Source organism: Peromyscus californicus, unplaced genomic scaffold, assembly GCF_007827085.1.
Source record: "Peromyscus californicus insignis strain IS unplaced genomic scaffold, ASM782708v3 Scaffold_7__1_contigs__length_154581171, whole genome shotgun sequence".
In the NCBI taxonomy this organism is placed as follows: Eukaryota; Metazoa; Chordata; class Mammalia; order Rodentia; family Cricetidae; genus Peromyscus; species Peromyscus californicus.
The window spans coordinates 103,566,135-103,580,879 of NW_026294595.1; the positions used below are offsets into that span (position 1 = coordinate 103,566,135).

The following is a 14,745-nucleotide window of genomic DNA, read 5'->3' on the forward strand; positions in this document are numbered from 1 at the left end:
TGCTTTACCCAGCAGGGCTGCATAAGGGGATGATCTGGCCATGGACATGGTTACCAGGTGTTTGGAAGGGTCTATCTACACTTGGCTGTGTGATGTGCTTTGATCTGCACGGGGGAGGTCTTTTGCCCCGCCCCTTGGCATTGTTATAAAAAGCCCTTTTGAATAAATGGAAAAGGCCGTTGGGTTTTGATCCAGGTCCTCCCAAAGCTATCCTGTGTTTCTGTCTGTCTCCTCTTACATATCTTTCTATCTAATATTTCCTTATCCCTCTCTCCTCCTCATAGGAACCCTGGAAAAAGTGGGAGCTGGCCTCCCACAATTACATGACCTTCAGAGAAAAGTGGCTCCAAGTTCTGTCATCCTTATGAAAATGTCCTCATGACTTGTTTTTTTTTTTTTTTTTTTTTGAGACAAGGTTTCTCTGTGTAGCTTTGCGCTTTTCCTGGAACTCACTCTATAGCCCAGGCTGGCCTCGAACTCACAGAGATCCGCCTGGCTCTGCCTCCCGAATGCTGGGATTAAAGGCGTGCGCCACCACCGCCCGCCTCATGACTTTCAAATGGCATCATTTTAAAATCCAGATCCTGGTTTTGCAGCTCAAAACCCTTCTCTATGCTGAGTTCTGGGTGACCTAGATGATACACTAGGAATTCTCATTAACTTTAAGTCCAAATAAAAAAAGGGACACGATCTTGAGCTGAGGGTACTATCTGCCATGAGGCTGGGCCTTTGGGAGAGGTGCTCATGGATGTTTATGGAGGGACCAAGGCTACCGGTTCCTCTTTCGGGGTGTGTGTGTTCCTGTGTATTCACACTCCATACAACATCAAATCACCCAGTTGTATTTCTTCTCTGAAACTTTACTGGGGGAAGTCTATAGTAGTTTGATAGGAATGACCCCCATAGGCTCATAGATTTGAATGCTTGGCCACTAGGAGTGGCGATACTTGATAGAGATTAGAAGATGTGACCTTGTTGGAGTAGGTGTGGTCTTGTTGGAGGAAAGTCACTGGGGGTGGGCTTTGTGGTTTCAAAAGCTCAAGCCAGGTCCAATCTCTCTCTTTCTCTCTCTCTCTTCCTGCTGTCTGCTGATCTGAATATAGAACTCTCAGCTACCTCTCCAGCACCATGTCTCCCTACATGCTGCCATGCTTCCTGCCATGATGATAATGGACTAAACCTCTGAAACTGTAAGCCAGCCCCAATTAAATGTTTTCCTTTATGAGAGTTGCCGTGGTCATGGTGTCTCTTCACAGCAATAGAACATTGACTAAGATGAAGTCTATTCCATGAATTGTCTGCTACATACAGAACTATTTTCTCCTCAAGGGTCTTTTTTTTTTCTTTTTCGGTTTTTCCAGACAGGGTTTCTCTGTGTTGTTTTGGTGCCTGTCCTGGAACTCACTCTGTAGACCAGGCTGGCCTTGAACTCATTGAGATCTGTCTGGCTCTGCCTCTCCAGTGCTGGGATTAAAGGCATGCACCACCACCGCCCAGCTCAAGGGTCTTTTTACTGCTGAACAATTTCAGGTTGTTATTACTGAGGGGCCAAGACCCTCTGTGGAACAACAGTCAGAACTAGGACGAATGAACTGGACAGGGAAAGCACATGATCCACGTGTGTCCTGGCTTGCTTTCTGTGCTCTGATAAAAGTTCTGACCAAGAGCAACATGGAGAGAAAAGGGCTTCTTCAGCTACACATCCCAGTCACAGTCCATCATAAGGAAGGGCAGGGCAGGAACCTGGAGGTAGGAACAGAAGCAGAGGCCACGGAAGAACACTGCTTACTGCTTTGCTTCTCATGGTGTGGTGGTTTGAATGAAAATGGCCCCCATAGACTCCTAGGGAGTGGCATTATTGGAGGTGTGGCCGTGTTGGAGGAAGGCTGTCAGAGGAGGAGGGCTTTGAGGTTTCAGAAGCTCAAGCCAGGCCCAGTGTCAGTCTCTCTTCCTGCTGCCTATGGATCCAGATGTAGAACTCTCAGCTCCTTCTCCAGCACCATGTCTGCCTGCCATGCTGATAATGGACTAAACCTCTGAAACTGTAAGCCAGCCACAATGAAATGCTTTCCTTTATAAGAGTTGCTGTGGTCATGATGTCTAGTCACAGCAATAAAACTCTAAGACACATGGTTTTCTGGGTTTGCTTTTTAGTACAACACAGGATCACATTCCCAGGGCTGGCACCACCCACAGTGGGGTGGGACATCCTACATCAATCATAAATCAAGAGGAATGCCCCCACAGACTTGCCCACAGAACAATCTGAGGGGGGCATTTTCTCACTTGAAGTTTCCTCTTCCCAGATGACTTTAGCTTGGGTCAAGTTGACAAACTGTTGGCCAGCTTTCTGCCGCTACAACAAATACCCAAGATAATAAGCGCACAAAGAGAAAGGGTTATTCTGCATCTCAGTTTTGGGCTGTGACTGATTGGCTCTGTTGCTCTTGGGCCTGCGGCGCGGCTGCCACACCGTGCTAAGAACACGTGACAGAGCAAAACACACTCACCCTATCGCCAGCCAGGGATAATAAAGAAGAGGGGCCGGGTCATCCCCAGAAGGAGAGGACACACAAATTCCAAAGTCCAGGCTAGCAGTGTAGCATACCCCTTACATGTGTTGGCAAGAACATACACAGCCATGTGACCAGGACTAATTCAAAGGGGAATGGGAAGTCTAAGTCTCAGACGAGTCCCCCTTCTGTAAGATGACAAGATGGCTCCAAGGTGTTCCACATCTTACATCTGAGTAATGGCAGCTGAAAAAGCTAATGACTTTCCACAGCTCAGAGTCAGATTGGGCAGCTTCGGATTATTTTTCTGTGTCACCAGCCACCATGACAAAAGGAACGGAGTGGCCCCATTTAGTGTAGACTTGACATTCATTTCTCTCGGTGTTAAGTCTCACTGGACCCTCAGAAAATGATGACTGACGGGGAAAGATGAGTTTTACCACTAAGAAAAGGAGTGATGTACAAAAACCAAAACAAATGAAAATGATGTGGTATTGGGCTGGGGATGGGCTCAGTTGGTAGAATGTTTGCTTGGCACACATGAAGCCCTGGGTGTGATCCCCAGCACTAAATAAAGCCAGAGTATGTCTGTGGTAGATGGGCTGAGATGAGGCAGGAGGGCCTTCACACTGTACTCAGTAGATAAGGAAAGCAGGGTAGAGGGAGGCCCCGTGGTGTTCTCCCCTCCCCCGCCCCCTCCGCCCCAAAAGCTAATTAAAAATGTGAAGCTTGGGTCTGCTGAGAGCATTTATGAGTGAGTATAGAGATGCTCTTAGTACCAAAGTTGGTTTCCTTAGGCTATCAGGCAAAGGCACAAAAAGCCTTTAAAGAACCAATCTGCCACCGCTCAAAAGGGGAAGCTGGGGTCCAGAGAAGGGTGAGCAGCCGAACGCTGGTGAATTGCAGGACCTGTGAGGAGTCCAGGGCTTCCCTGGTTCTGTTTGGGACTGACTTACAGGCAGACTCCAGAGGACACCTCCCATCCCCGAAACCAAAAGCGAGCAGATCGCAAGAGAAGCATAGCTTCACTTGGATACAGGATGAGACCTTAGAACTTCAGTTTTGGTTTATTTTGAGGCAGGGCCTCATGTAGCCCAGCTGGCTTCTAATTCACTAAGTCGCTGAGGATGACCTTGAATACCTGGTCTTTCTTCCCCTACCTCTTTAGTGCTGGGATTAGAAGCATGTCTGATTTTACAGGGCGGGAGACGGAACCCAGGGCCCGGTGGCGGATCTTTTGTTTTCACCCATCAAATCTGATTTTGAACTAGGTGGGAGACCCAGACAGACTGCAGGAAGGAATATTTGCGGGCTATGACCCGGGCACAGCAGGAATCACTTCACTCGGCCTCTCCACCGCAGTTCGCGAATACTGTGACCACACCAGCGCCCCACGCCACGGGCTCCTCGCAGAGCGCCGGCCGGCCGGGGCGGGCCCTGCATCCGAGCTCCAGCCGCAGCGGCCCGCAGACCTGCCCCGAGCGCCGCGCGGAATCACGGTCGTGGGCGGGGCGCCGGCGGTGGGCGCGGCGTCCGGGTGGCGCTCGCCACTCGGGCGGTGGCGCGGGCGCCCGGGGCCGGCACGGAGGGGACCCGGAGGCGCGGTCCCGGAGCAAGGCGGACGGCTGGGCTGGGGCTGGGGCTGGAGCAGCGACCACGCGGGGCCGCCGTGGTGCCTTGGACTCGTGCGGCGGCTGCGGGGCGCGCGGCCCTTCGCCATGTACACCTTCGTGGTGCGCGACGAGAACAGCAGCGTCTACGCCGAGGTCTCCCGGCTGCTGCTGGCCACCGGCCACTGGAAGAGGCTGCGGCGGGACAACCCCAGGTTCAACTTGATGCTGGGCGAGAGGAACCGGCTGCCCTTCGGGAGACTGGGTGAGTCTTTCTTCCCTCGTGGCCGTGGCGCGCACGGCCCCGGGGAGCCAGCGCTTTTGTTTTTTAAGGTCATTAATCTTCTCCAGGCGCTAGCTCGCTCCGGCAGATCTAAAATGGATCCACCAAGACCTAAACCCATAGCTGGATTCGGAACGGAGCCTCGGTGCGGTTGCTGTGTCTGCTGACAGTGCCCTAGCCCTGCACCCGGAGTGTCGGCCTCGACCCCGAGCTTCCCTGGGCCTGCTGCAATCATCTTGCAGCTAGCTTTCCGCCACCGAGGATTCCGCCTTGTGTGATGTGGGTGTGGAGGGGGAGTTGTCGTTGTTGAAACCCCAGAGGCTTGTGCTACCGAGAGGCTCAGGGAATTTGGGAAAGACTCACTGAATTACCCAAAGCGGGAGCTTCCAGGGAAGCTGGTGGGTGGGAGTGGAGGGGTGCTGCATTTCAGACCTCTCTTTTAGCTGCACCAAAAGTGTGCATCCGCAACTGTGCGTCCAATGATGGTTTTTTTACAGGAGTTTGGATGCCCTTTGGTCTCCTCATCCACGTGGGCGAAGCTAGCTTGGTTCCACTTTATTCACATACTTTCCTGTAGGAAGGGACAGCGACTCCCTTTTAAATGACGTAATCTAGAGGTTGTCCAGATGGGTTCAACTAACATCCCACACAGACTTGAGCCTGGTCATCTGCGGAGGGCCTGTCTCTCTCTGGGTAGCTGGTTCTTTTGCAAAAACTCACTTGGGGGTGGGGTCGGTTGTATTCCAAGGACAGAAGGGGAGAATTGATAGCAAAGAAGAAACATCTCTACCTTGGAGAACACCCCACAGAGTAGTGTCCCGTGCCCTGGAGAGGAGAGTGATTTCAGAAATAGGTGTGGTCAGAGATGGATGACTAGACTGAAAGCAGGTCGTTTGGAATTAACTGGCTCTTTGGCAAGCTTGCATAAGGCATTCGGGTGACATTACAGCCCTATCAAGATGTGATAGTTTGAAGAATGAAGTGTGCTAAGGCTTAACCTTACTGAAATAGTCCAGGGACAACTTTTCATTCTCATACAAGTTTAGACTGTAGCATGGCAACCCCATGGAGGGGCTGGTTGGAAGTCTCAGAAATCTCAGAATAGAAATGTGCTTGTTAACCAGGTTCCTCTGGAAGGGCTCGGCAAAGAAAATCCCACTAAACGAACTTCCCTGAAAGGAGTACAGGAACAGCCACCAGTCTGTCCCCTTCCTCTGTCACCCCCTTCCTGACTTCCCTTCCTCTTGGCACTTGACAGTGCCTGATGGTAAGAGCCTAGGTAGAACCTTGGTGTTGAGAACACATGGAAAGGCTCTGCTCAGGCTGGGGCAGGGCGAGGTGGCCTTGCTGCTGTGATGACAAAGAGAAACCCTTTGTGATCCCAGTCCTAAAAAGGCACCACACATTTAACAGATGAGCAGCAAACGTTTTATCTTTATGGAAAAGACAGATGTATCCTCTTAACTAAAATGGTTCTGCACCCTCACTGTTGAGAGTATTCCCTTTCTGTCTAAAGTGGGCGGCATAACCCAAGGGGAAAGAACAGAGTCGTGTGCAGGTGCTGAAAGCCAGGGCCAATGGCATGAGAAGTCAACAGGGAATCGGACCTGTCTACCCCAGGGAGACTGTGGAAACCAGATAATATCTGAAAGTTCTGATTTGGTTATGTGCCATGGTTGGATTAATTATTGTTAACCCTGACACCAACTCAAAGTCTCTTTTAAAATCTTACCTTTTGTTACTGGAAATGCAAAGCATTTTATTAGGAGTTAAAAATTTTTTTAATAAAATGTATTTTTGTTGTATCATGTTATTTCTAATTTTTAATCTTGATTTATTTCATCTTTTGTGGTGCTGAGGATTGAACTCATGGCCTCATATGTGTTGATGATGCACTGTACCACTGAGCCACACTGCAGACCTCCTGTTGTGGTTTGAGAACAGCTTTTGTAGTAAGAGCTAATACATGTTTCCTCATGGGATAGTCCTAAGAAGTTCTCAGGGCTTCTGACATTGTCACAGGGACTTTCTACTGCCTTCTTTCACTTCTTAGTGACTTCTAGAAGCTCCTTGAGGTAGATGTGCCGTACTCTGCTGCCTTCTTTGATGTTTGGAAAAAGTGGGGTTGGAGATGGATGTGTGACTGTATGCAAGTAATCTTGCTCAGCAGATTACAAGCCTGTGTGTGTTAAGCTAAGAGAGGACTGTGTTAGGACCAAGGAAAAATGACATAGAAAATACCCAATATTCTCCTAATAAGAAAAAAGGCAGCCACACCACAGCTGACCTGCATGTCAGTATTAATGTTGCAGTATTGAGAGTAGGGTACTGAGAGGAAGAGGGACCTTGGGACACAGAACCAAAAGTATTCCACGTTGAAAGGAGAGAAAGGGAAGCTGGGGTTGACACATCTGTTCTGCACACTGCTGCTGACATTGTCACGCCGCACCTGTTCTGTTTCCATTCTGAGCTGCTTCTTTCTTCGTAGGTCACGAGCCTGGGCTGGCACAGCTGGTGAATTACTACAGGGGGGCGGACAAACTGTGCCGGAAAGCTTCCTTGGTGAAGTAAGTGTTTCCCAAGACCTTCATTTTCGGTGTTTTATATAAATGGTTTTAGCTTTCATCCTGAAGTGCTTAGGCCAAGATAAGGAGGAGAAAAAAAAAAGACCTTTACTGTTTTAAAAGTCAACAGATATCAGGGTTGTGGGCTCCTCTGGGTTGCTTTGACTACAGTTTAAGGCGTTGCTGTGTGTATCGCTTACTAAAGCCTGCCTGTCTCCTAGGTGAGCTCCCTAGAAGCAATGCCTGACTCTCCGGAAGGGGGTTCTGGTGTAAGTGGTTTCTTGGAAGATATTCAAGGCAAACCCATCTGCAATCGAGGGGGGGGAGTGGTGGCAGGGTAGGGCAGGGCGAATTAGGAGCCAAGCAAAGGAGTAGTTTTAGCTGAAGTCTTACCCCAGTGGTGTGACGTGGATGACACCTCAGAGCTGTCACACTTGAAGCAAAGTGACTGAGCATCTGCCATAGTGTCAGTCGGGAGCAGTTCCACTTTTTCTTGGCATTTGCTCACCTAGAAACTTTCCCATGCTCTCTTCTTGTGGGGAAAGGACTGGGGGTGGGGGGTGGGGTTAGTTGCCAGGCATTTCTGGTCCCTGGAGAAGGGTGTGTGCAAGCATCCTCAGAAGACTCTCAAGCAGTGGGGGGGGGGCATGGGGGGGGTCCTCAGGAGATGTTCAGATAGAGTGCAACAGCCATCCATCTCTGAGCCGTTGAGGTATGGCTAGATAGCACAAGGATGGTATTATAAGGTAGAATTCAGCAGTATGCAGTGATTGTGATCCAGGGTCAGCACCTGGGGATTAACCCCAGCTCTTTGAAGAATCTAATTAGCGGGCAAATCTTCTCATCCCTCTAAGCCTGAGTACCTCCCTCATAAAGCAATTATGAGGGTGAGACCAGGAGTCGTGTGTGAGCGGATGCAGCACAAGGGCCTGCTGCACGTGGGTATTTGTGCTTTAACTTTCTTCTCTGAAAGTGAACGGTGGTAACTGCCTAACGAGACTCTTGCCGTCATCGTCATTATGACTGTCGTTTTCATATGGACGCTCTCCCTCTGGTCCCTAAGATCAGGGCTATAGTTTGTCTCCTGGACTCTTTCCCTGCGATTCATAAATACATATGAATAGTCAAAAAGCCTTCTCGTAGTGACAAATGCTCTTTTTTCTTGCTAATGTTTCTTTTGGACTTAAGAGGTTGGGTGCGTATCATAGCAGCTCTGTTTTTCTGTGGATGTGTGGGTTCTGGTGTCTTTCCCACCTCTTTTCTCTAGGATGGGTTTCTAAAAGAGAGCGAGGCTTCCTAAAGTCTTTGTCTGATGTATTTTGTTTGTTTGTTGTTTTTTTAGAGATAAGATTTCTCTATTTTATAGCTCTGGCTGTCCTGGAACTCACTTTGTAGACCAGGCAGTCCTTGAACTCACAGAGATCCTCCTGTCTCTGCCTTCTGAGTGTTGGAATTAAAGGCGTATGCCACCACTGCCCAGCCAATGTATTCTTTTTGTGTTTAGAATGTAAATGACCAGGGCTGGAGAGATGGCTCAGGAGTTAGGAGCACACATATTGCTCTTTCAGAAGACCTGTGTTCGGATACCAGCACTCACGATACACAGCTCACAACTGCCACCTACCCTCATTGGCACGTATACCAGCACTCACGATACACAGCTCACAACTGCCACCTACCCTCATTGGCACGTGAACATACCCACACAGAGACATAAAGACAAAAGTAGAATTTTTGCTTTTATAAGTAGGAAGCAGAAGATGCTATAAAAATAATAGTGCTTTGCATTTTTGCATAATCAACAGCTGTAATGAGTCAGAGAGAATACAGGACTGGAGTCATGACCAGTTCTATTACCTTGGACAGCACCACCCCGAATCCCGGTATCCCATTTGCAAAGTGGGCTTAGATGTCAGTGACAGTACCCACTCCTTGACCCGGAGTAACATGAGATATCATCTGTAATGGCCTCTTATAAATGCTGACTGTTGTCACCGTCATCAGCTTCCTCTGTTCTCCCAGTGTTCTGCCAGGGGCTGTAGCAGTTCCAGGTGAGCCTGGCTCCCTTTTGCAGTGTGTCTGTCTGTTGTGATTGTGTATGACTTGAAGGGATACTAGAGAGTTAGAAGGTGGTCACTCTCATTTTGGGGGGTGGGGGTGTCTGCTGTGGGTTCCAAGGCCACAGCAGTTCATATTGAGCCAGGAAGGTTCTAATCTGTACAAATAGAACAGTATGGCCAGGCATGCCTGAGAGGGCTTCCCAGAGCCTTGATGAGGTTCTATGCTGGATCTTGGACAACCTGTTCCTTCTTCCAGTCACTTCAGGTAGTATCGGAAGTTCATGAAGATCCTATGGCCACAGCCTAAAGCTCTTGAAGGACTCTTCATCTCCTGGCAGGGTGGCAGGCTTTTTCTCTTCTGAGCATTACTCCCTTGTAGGTGTGGATAAACCTGCCGTTGCACAATTGATTCCCAAACTGCCCGCTGAAGGAAGGGAAGAAATGCAAAGGACTTCATGCAAAGCTTAGCCATGGCTCTGTCCTAGAAATTAGGGCTTCCAAGCCAAGATCACCTTACAAACCAGCACTGCCCCAGCAGAAACAGGATGCTAGTCACATGTGTAATTTTAGACCTAAAATAGCAAGGGCAAAGAACAGGTGCCATCAAGTCAATCTATTTTATTTAAGCAAATAAATCCAAATTATGGGGGTGCTGGATAGTTTTTGACATAACTAGAGTCATCTGAGAGGAGGGAGCCTCAGTTGAGAAAATGCCTCCATAAGATCTGGCTGTAGGGCATTTTCTTAATTAGTGATTGACGTGGGAAGGCCCAGCCCATTGTGGGTGGGGCCATCCTTGGGCTGGTGGCCCTGGGTTCTATAAGAAAGCAGGCTGAGCAAGCCATGAGGACCTAGGCAGTAAGCAGCACTTTTCCATGGCCTCTGCCTCAGCTCCTGTCTCCAGGTTCCTGCCCTGTGTGGGTTCCTACAGTCACTGCTTTTGATGATCTGTTCCATGGAACTGGGAGTGAAATCAACCCTTTCATACCCAAGTTGCTTTTGTTCATGGTGTTTCATCACAGGCATAGTAATCCCAATGAGACAATGGGGGTGAGGGTGTAGCTTATTGGTAAAACACTTGCTTTTAGTATACAAAGCTTTGAGTTTGATTCTCAGCATTATAAAAAAGTAGCCCCCACAAAAACCCACACCCTAAACTTACATTGTCTTTTTGACATGTTATTGATATAAAAACTAAATTAAACTTTTCATTCTAAGTCTTCAAAATCTGACATATTTTAATTTGTAGAATGTCTTAGGTCAGAGGTTACATTTTCACTGGAAACTCTTTACCTGAATTTAGATTTCATAAACTATGGTTGAAAAAGTAGATTTAGGGCTGGGGTGAGGCTCTGTTGGTAGAGTGTTCACCTAATAGGTACAGCAAAGTCCAAGAAGGCCAGTCTGGGTTCCATGAGACTCTGTCACACACACACACACCAGACAAACAAAAAAGTAGATTTCTGTGCCCACACTGTTCCAACATATGTAAAAGGGTTTTAATAACTGGATTGTCAAGCAAACCTTTCCTCTTAAGTACAAAGCAAAAGCATATCATTTGAAAAAAACATGTCCACATTACCTGAATTCAAATTATATGTCAGCTCATTTTCTTAATGTTGGACTTAAAGGGGTATTGAACATATTGAAAAGTAACTTTAAGTTACTTTTGACATATTTTCAATTTTTTAGTTTTTCAGCCAACATTCACAAAATCATTACAAGCAAAACCTTCTGGGTTTTGTTGCATGATAAAAATATGTAAAAATCATGGTTATTGGCATGTATGAAATTGGAACACAAGTTATCATATGTGTATGATAGATTACAAAGTTTTTTCTTCCTTGACCTGTACATTTAGCTTATGTGTCAATAATGAATATATGTGAGGTTTTGTGTAACACTGCCATTCATAAAAATCTATGAATATTGAATGAAATAATGGCTTACTGGGTGAAAATAATGACTTGGCAAGTATTTCTACTTCAAGAACGTATGAATTGGAGTGAATACAGGAAAATGCTTTCATCTCTCCACCAGAGAGCATTGGGAGAAAACACTCACTCATTAAGGTCACTGTCTTCTGTTGGATTTGTTTGTTTGTTTATCAGTAGTTTCCTGAACTGGTGATTCAGGTGACATGGCGTTTGTATACTGAGCCCTTTGGGCAGCTGTAGCCATGATACTTTTTATGGAGTGGGCCCTGAAAACAAATGTTTCCAGTTTGTATCATCAGGTGCAGGGAAGCAAGTGTTTCCAATATGTACTGTCTGGGAATGAGTAAAAAAGGAAACATCTATTACCATCCCAGTGAATCCACATTTTAACCCAACCTGGTGAAGTTCTGTCTGTTAGGACAGAAACTAATTTTTTACATGTACATGAAATTCTTTGATAGATGCCAAATGTTAAAAGATGCCTACACCATGAGTTCAACATTTTCTAGTCTGAACTTGGACACTATTTTTCCAGATAAGCATGCCCAAAGCATTAGTTGGGCAACATCTGCTTACATCATAATTTATGTAAGGCTAAGGAAAACTTTAATAATTTAAAATTTTTCAGTTTTTGGTATTAGAGTTTGTAGCCAATGGCTGCTTGGGGATTAACTATAAAACTTGAGAAATATCTGTCTTAGGGTTACTATTGCTGAGATGAAGCACCTTGACATAAAGCAACCTGTGGAGGGGGAAGGGTTTATTTGGCTTACACGTCTACATCATAGTCCATCATCAAAGGAAGTTGGAACAGGAACTCAAACAGGTCAGGGACCTGAAGGCTGGAGCTGACGCAGAGGCCATGGAGGAGTGCTGCTTACTGCCTTACTCCTCATGGCTTGCTCAGCCTGCTGTCTTACAGAACCCAGAACTACAAGCCCAAGCATGGCCCCACCCACAATGGTCTGGACCCTCCTCCATCAATCACTGATTATGAAAATGCTCTACAGCTGGGTCTTAACCAGAGATGCCTTTTCTCAGTTGAGGATCCTCCTCTTGGATGACTCTAGTTTGTGTCAAGTTGACAGAAAACTGGTGAACACAATATCTTTTCAAGGTCTTTTTTTCCTTAAAATAATTTATTTCGGGGTTAGGGATTTAGCTCAGTGGTAGAGCACTTGCCTAGCAAGCACAAGGCCCTGGGTTCAGTCCTCAGCTCCGAAAAAAAAAATTTTTTATTTCATCGTCTGTCCATGTACAGTGGTTTTCTTTTTGTGTCAGAATGAAAGCTATTTTATGGCCAGCGGAAGTTACAAGTTTAGGTCCTGTTAAAAAGTTGTTGGCAGGCCAGAGGATGTATAGCTCAGTTGGAGAGGGCTTTCCTGGATGTGGGAGTCCTGGATTCTCTCCTCAGCATTGCAAGAGGAAAGATACGTTTAAGAATGTTTGTGTTTAGGGATTGGAGAGATGGCTCAATGGTTAAGAGCACACACTGCCCTTGCGGGGGATGTAAGTGTGGTTGCCAGCACCCACAGGGCAGCTCACAATCATGTCTACCCTTCAGCTCCAGGGCATCCTATGCCTGCCCTTGGCACATGCACTCACATGTGCACATGCACACAGATACACACACACACACACACACACACACACACACACACACACAAATATAGTAAAATAAATCTTTTTTAAAATAATGTTTTGGTTAGGTATTTATGATCTCAACCACTAATATTGTTGATTCTTTCTTGACTGAGGAGGGAAAAGTGTTTATCAAATATTCTTTGCTGAAAATATTGCCTTTACCAAACAGACTGCTTTTTCATTTTATTGTGCCATGAGCAGAGCCGTGACACTGATTGTGAATTTTTGGCATATCTTTTCCAGTTATTTCATTTGCTTATTCATTTTTCTCTTTACTCTCCTGGGCATTTTCTTAGCTTCTGCGTCCCTCTTTCAATTTCTTAATAGTTCGCCTTTGTTTTAAATTTTAAAATTGTCGATATGCACTTATTATTTTATGTGAATGAGTGTTTAACTTGCATGTATGTATGTGTTCCACATGCATGCAGTGCCTGAAGAAGCCGAAAGAGAGTGTCAGATCCCGGGATGGTTGTGAGCCACCATGTGTGTGCTGAGAACCACACCCAGGTCCTCTGCAGGGACAGCAAGTGCTCTTGACCACTGAGCCACCTCTCCAGCACCGGTGTTTATTTTTTTAAACTAGAAAAACAGTCACATTCCACCTTAGATGCCACTCATGGTGTGCATAGCTAACTTTTCTCACTGTATAATGAACACATCACATTTCATCTATGTACAGAAAAAAGGCATTGCTTGAGCTGAATTGATCTGTTGTTCCTGGATAGAACAGTGGTGCTTTTGTGCACGCTCCTAGAAACAACACCCGTGTGTGAACAACATCTGTGCGTGACCTGAGTGTTGCAGTACAATAATAAAGGAAATGTCATCCTGATAAATCAATAAAGCTGTGCTTACTGGAAAAAATATTAGTGCTGTGCATTAGTTTTCTGATTAAAATTATAGTTGATAGTTTACTTCCTGAGTCTTACTGGCCACCGTTCAAATGCTCAGTGGCTGCATGTGACCCATGACTGTACAGGACAGTGGTGTAGAGCTGAACATCTAAGGAGCTAGAAGTTTGTCCATTTATATTTCTGAGTCTCTTTGGGTTGAAGAAACTTTCAAATCCTGTTTGTTATTAAAATGGCTTTATTTAAAAAACCGTGTGTGTGTGTGTGTGTGTGTGTGTGTGTACACACATGTATTTGATAACCATGTGTATGGAGGCCAGAGAATAACTTCAGGCCTCTGGTGTCATTCTTAAGTACTAGTCACCTTTCAAAAAATTTTTTTTCTTTTTTCTTTTCTTTTCCTTTTTTTTTTTTTTTTTTTTTTTTTTTTTTGGCTAGGCGTGGTGGCACGGGCCTTTTATCCCAGCACTTGGGAGGCAGAGGCAGGAGAATCTCTGTGAGTTAGAGACCAGCCTGATCTACAGAATGAGTTCCAGGACAGCCAGGGTTACAGAGAGAAACCTTGTCTTGAAAAACCAAAACTGTTTTGAGACAGTAGGCTTAGCTGACTGGCCAGCTAAGCCCTGGGGATCTGTGTGTCTCCCGCTCCCCGCCCTCTGGACTTAGAAGTGCACGTCACAGTGTGCTGCCTTCCGTGGGGGTTCTAGAGATCAGTTCAGGTCCTCCTCATGCCTGCAAACCGAGCACTTTACCAGCTGAGCCATCTCTCCAGCCATTGGATATAAAATCTTCATCTAAAATGTGGTTTTTGCTCTTTGCTCAGACTGGGTGTTGTAGATGAGTCTTGATACAGAACTCACATGAGCAGTTCTGTTCTAGACGGAAGAGGGCATGGCAGCTTCAGGGAGGCCTGCGCTTGTCCTCAGTGACTCCAATTCCTGGGGATAGGTTTAACATGAGAGTTAGGACCCAGGAGTTTGGAGTTGGCATCCTGGCTGGACCTTGCACACATGTGATGTAGGAACTTGACATGTCTGTGACTCAGTTCTTCATTTGTGGAACAGGTTCTTGAAGCCCCAGATTTGGGAGTGGCCGGAGAGTTGGTGTGGTGGGAAGCCCTCGCATTTACCTGCCTTGCCCAGGGCCTGACTTTATCTTCTGTGGGGTTATGTCATTCTGGGAGCAGAAGGCATTTCCTTAGGTCCGCTCCTGTCCTGTGTCCCATTGGGAGGACCCTTCTTTATTCTACCAGGATAACAGCCTGAGCTAAAAGCAAGAAACAA

The 14,745-nt window shown here is 46.5% G+C and overlaps 1 protein-coding gene across 1 annotated transcript in view; it reads left to right on the top strand.

Moving 5' to 3' along the window:
• The first annotated feature begins 4,062 nt into the window (after positions 1 to 4,062).
• Positions 4,063 to 14,745, top strand: part of Ttl (tubulin tyrosine ligase) — a 32,299-nt gene continuing 21,616 nt past the window's right edge. Inside the window, exons 1-2 of the mRNA XM_052723461.1 lie at positions 4,063 to 4,388; positions 6,895 to 6,973. Coding sequence (XP_052579421.1) covers positions 4,232 to 4,388; positions 6,895 to 6,973 — 236 coding nt within the window. The 5' untranslated portion in view covers positions 4,063 to 4,231. The remainder of the gene's footprint in view (positions 4,389 to 6,894; positions 6,974 to 14,745) is intronic.